This window comes from Loa loa, assembly GCF_000183805.2.
Source record: "Loa loa unplaced genomic scaffold supercont3.319, whole genome shotgun sequence".
Taxonomy (NCBI): Eukaryota; Metazoa; Nematoda; class Chromadorea; order Rhabditida; family Onchocercidae; genus Loa; species Loa loa.
Genome location: NW_018108499.1, coordinates 47,429 through 51,162, shown reverse-complemented (window position 1 = coordinate 51,162; position 3,734 = coordinate 47,429). Strand labels below are relative to the sequence as shown.

Below are 3,734 nucleotides of genomic sequence, written 5' to 3'. Positions count from 1 at the left end.
AAAGGAAGAGAGAGAGAGAGAGAGAGAGAGAGGGTCGAATGAAAATTCATATCTTTGAAAAAAATGTTCATCAAATGAATAGACATTACAGTGAAATATTTTGTTAACTACAAATTGATAAGTGGTAGGAAATATTAAAAACAATTTTTAATGATTTTGTAAAATTTTTTTTATTAATTTTGTTAGGAATTAATATGTTTCAAACCAAAATTTTCATTATCATCCGCTAAGTAAGGCAAAGAAAAATGAAATGGAGCAATATTTCAATAGAGTAAATTTTAGGATAGATAGAATGATAGTGATGAAATATGATAAGACGATTTTTGGCAATATTTCTACTACTATTTTTTGCCAGCGTAAATTATGAAATAATAAGGATGTAATTATGATATGATGAAATTTAAACAGGCATGCTTATCATCATTGTGTGTCAACAAAATGCCAATGCGTTAATGTCCGTCAATTATCACATTAGAAAGATTTTTAACATTTCAAAAATGTTGCTCATTATTTTGTGTATTTTAAGTATTATTATATTACAGATGAAATCCATTTGTAATATATAAAACGAAATTTTGTTAAAATATTTGTTTCCGTTTTAAATTTTAATTTAATTTTTCTTTTTTTTAAGACGATAACAAAGAAAGAACAAAAACTGTAAAACAAGAGAAAAAGATTAGAATTAAAAGAAAAGGAAATGAACAAAGTTTAGAAACGAAAGAAAACTTTTCAACAACTTCAAACAGTTTATTATACAAGCGAAGGTTAGAAGACGAAAGAAAGTAAGCAAGTAAGTATATTTATTTGTTATCCATCATTCATTCATTCATTCATTCATTCATTCATTCCTTTTTTCCTTCCTTTTCTTTTTCTCCTCGTCTCCTTGTCTTTTGATAGTTTTTGATTATTCATCAAAAAAAGAAAATGAAATTTCGCAATGATTTACTGATATTTTTATGTTTTCATTGATATCTTCATGTTTTCTATCCTAAAAATGCCCAAATTGTTTCTAAATTCAATTTCATGCAAATCAGTTTTATTGAATTCTTCCATTCATTAACTCGTTCATTCATCCCTCCATTGCCCTCTAATTTCATCCCTCTTATTTTTTTCATATATCTCATTTCTTGCTATTTTCTTGGCAAAATATTTTCTTTTCCTTTTTTTCTTCATCTTCTTTTTTCCTCACCTTTTAATCGTTTTTTTCTAATATGACAAATTTAAATAAATTTCAAACATTCATTTTAAAAACCTGAAATTTACTTATGATTATTTTGCGAGATTCATAAAGCGGTGGAAAATATAAGGAAAAAGATGGAAAATTCTTTTTATTCATTTGAAAATTTAAAGATGTTGATGAGGTATAAGTAGATTGGACGCAACAATAATGAACTTCAAGGATATGTGAGGTCACATGTGATCAGCTTACAGCAGACATCACATTGATTTATTGGAAATGACGGCTGTGATATTTATTTTTCCCTTCAAGCAATATTTAACAAACCATTTAAAAATTAGAAATTGGGAATATTTAAACTTTGCTAGAATAACATTACAAAAATATTAAACCAGACGTCAATTGGAAATTTGGGAACTTATTGAAATGTACAGTTCTCTTGTAATCGATGGAATTAATATTTAATTATCGCGGAGATTTCGAATGTTCGAAAAATTCAGGAACCGGACGAGTAATTAAATAATATCGAATTCTTCTGTCCAGACCATTTTCACTTCATATTGCATGAAAAAAGAGAAAAAATGCTTAGGAAAACCTGAAATAAAAACCTGAAGTGCATGCAACCAATATGCTTTAACCTTGCAATTGCATGTCAAAAATAATGAATTCACGGTTGAATGATAAAATTCAACTTATTTAATGCTTAAAATAGTATGCTACTTTCCCTTTTCTTAATTGCATGAAAATTCTGGAAAATCAAATGACTAATTTTGTTGCACTTTACATTTTGCATGATGCATGCATGCAGTATTCACTTTCTTCTCTTCCTTTCTCTCTTTTTTCAACAATGGATTTTCTGGAAAATTTGCGGGAAAAAATTCACAATGAATTGTGCGATATAATATCGCACAATTCATATCTGATAGGACGATATAATATCGTTCTATCAGATATAATCCAATATTTTTAATCAATTTTTGCCCAGTAAAAACTTAACTGAGCTTTTTATGTGACGAAAAGTGCGAGAGATTTGATACTAAATGGATTTATTATGCGATCTGTTAATGCAAACGTTTTTCTACCAACCTTTTACCTTTTACCTTTAACCTTTTGCCTTTTACCGATATCATTAATATCATTGCTGTGAGAATGTTCAGTGCTTCGGCTTCACTGATATACATTGAACTTTTTTGGAAACTTTGATAATTTTAATTTTCGTTTTGATTTTGGGAAGTAAATTTTCTATTTAACGTGAAAGGAAAAGCAAAAGAATTCCTTCGGAAGTATAACATTTGCTTTTTTATTAAATTCTTATTATTTATTCAAAATAGTATAAAATGCGTGAGTAACATGATTCTCAAGCTTAGGATACTCATTCACTTACTCACCGATTCACTCATTTATTAAATTCAATTCAATGTGCCTATCTGAGATATAATCACCAACGTTTAATGCACTTGTTGGTTGACATTTTTACTAACATTTGAACTGATATTCCACCCAATGATTCAGTGAAAACGTGTGTGTTTTTGAAGTGATGAATTATGCAAAATTCAAACAGTCAGCTGTTCGGTATAATTATCCTTCTGTGGCTATTAATTTTAATAACAACACATTGTCACCCAAATATGGATGAAAATTTTGTCGCCGATATTTTACCTATGGACATTTTTGTCGAGTCCACAAAATGTTAGAGCAATTTAATCTTTTATTTCTATATATTCTACTCAGATTTTTATTTCGTTTCTTGTAATGTTTGATTACAAACAGATCAAGTTTGTGTAAAATCTTTGGATGGTGGCAGTGATGTAATTAGGAATGTAAGAAATGGAGCCATATGATGACCATTGACCTTTTCAAATGAGCTACCAGTCGTATCTTTACCATCAGTCATGAAGTGAGATCTATTTATTACATTTGTTTTTCAAGAAATAATTGAGCAATACCAGAAGTTAAACAAAATGTATTTCTGGAAAGCCTTCGACAAAACGAAAAAGTTATCGTATATTGACCAGCTAAACTTATGCAGTTTATAGTCAAATTATTAGCTTAGTCAGTGGAGTAATCAATAAATGATTTAAAAAACATGAATTATACACCTGTCTTGTTCAATTCGGAAAATACTGTAGCCTGGATGTATCATAACAGCCCGGTATTTACTGAAATATTATTGCAAATGATTTTAGCAAAAGAGGTCTATCGTGAAATAAAAGGAAAGGATGACATAGAAATGTCAATGGCCATATCTGAAATAACCGATTCAATTAACTACAGGAAATCGTCAAATTTGACCATTTCTGGAAACAATAGCTCCGAAATTCAAAATAGTGAGCTCTATTTTTCGTCATATTAACAACAGAAACATAATCCCAAAGGTAGTAGCATTCATTAACGATAATTTTTGAAACAAATATTCCTCAATTAAGGGCAATTGAGAATAAATGTATAACGGGGAAAAGGTGGAAAAAAAGTGTTGTATGGTACAAAGTTCCGGGTACTGTATGAATAGACTTACTGTATGGTACAGAATACTATATAGATAAACTATCACCACCGT

The 3,734-nt window shown here is 29.0% G+C and overlaps 1 protein-coding gene across 1 annotated transcript; it reads left to right on the top strand.

Annotated features, from left to right (window-relative positions):
* Window positions 1-2,721: 2,721 nt before the first annotated feature.
* LOAG_07395 (hypothetical protein) lies at window positions 2,722-3,530 on the top strand (the record flags this gene model as incomplete). The annotated part of the gene is made up of 2 exons (XM_003142928.1): window positions 2,722-2,866; window positions 3,364-3,530. The coding sequence occupies 2 exons, from the start codon at window positions 2,722-2,724 to the stop codon at window positions 3,528-3,530; spliced, it is 312 nt and encodes a 103-aa protein (XP_003142976.1).
* Window positions 3,531-3,734: the final 204 nt, after the last annotated feature.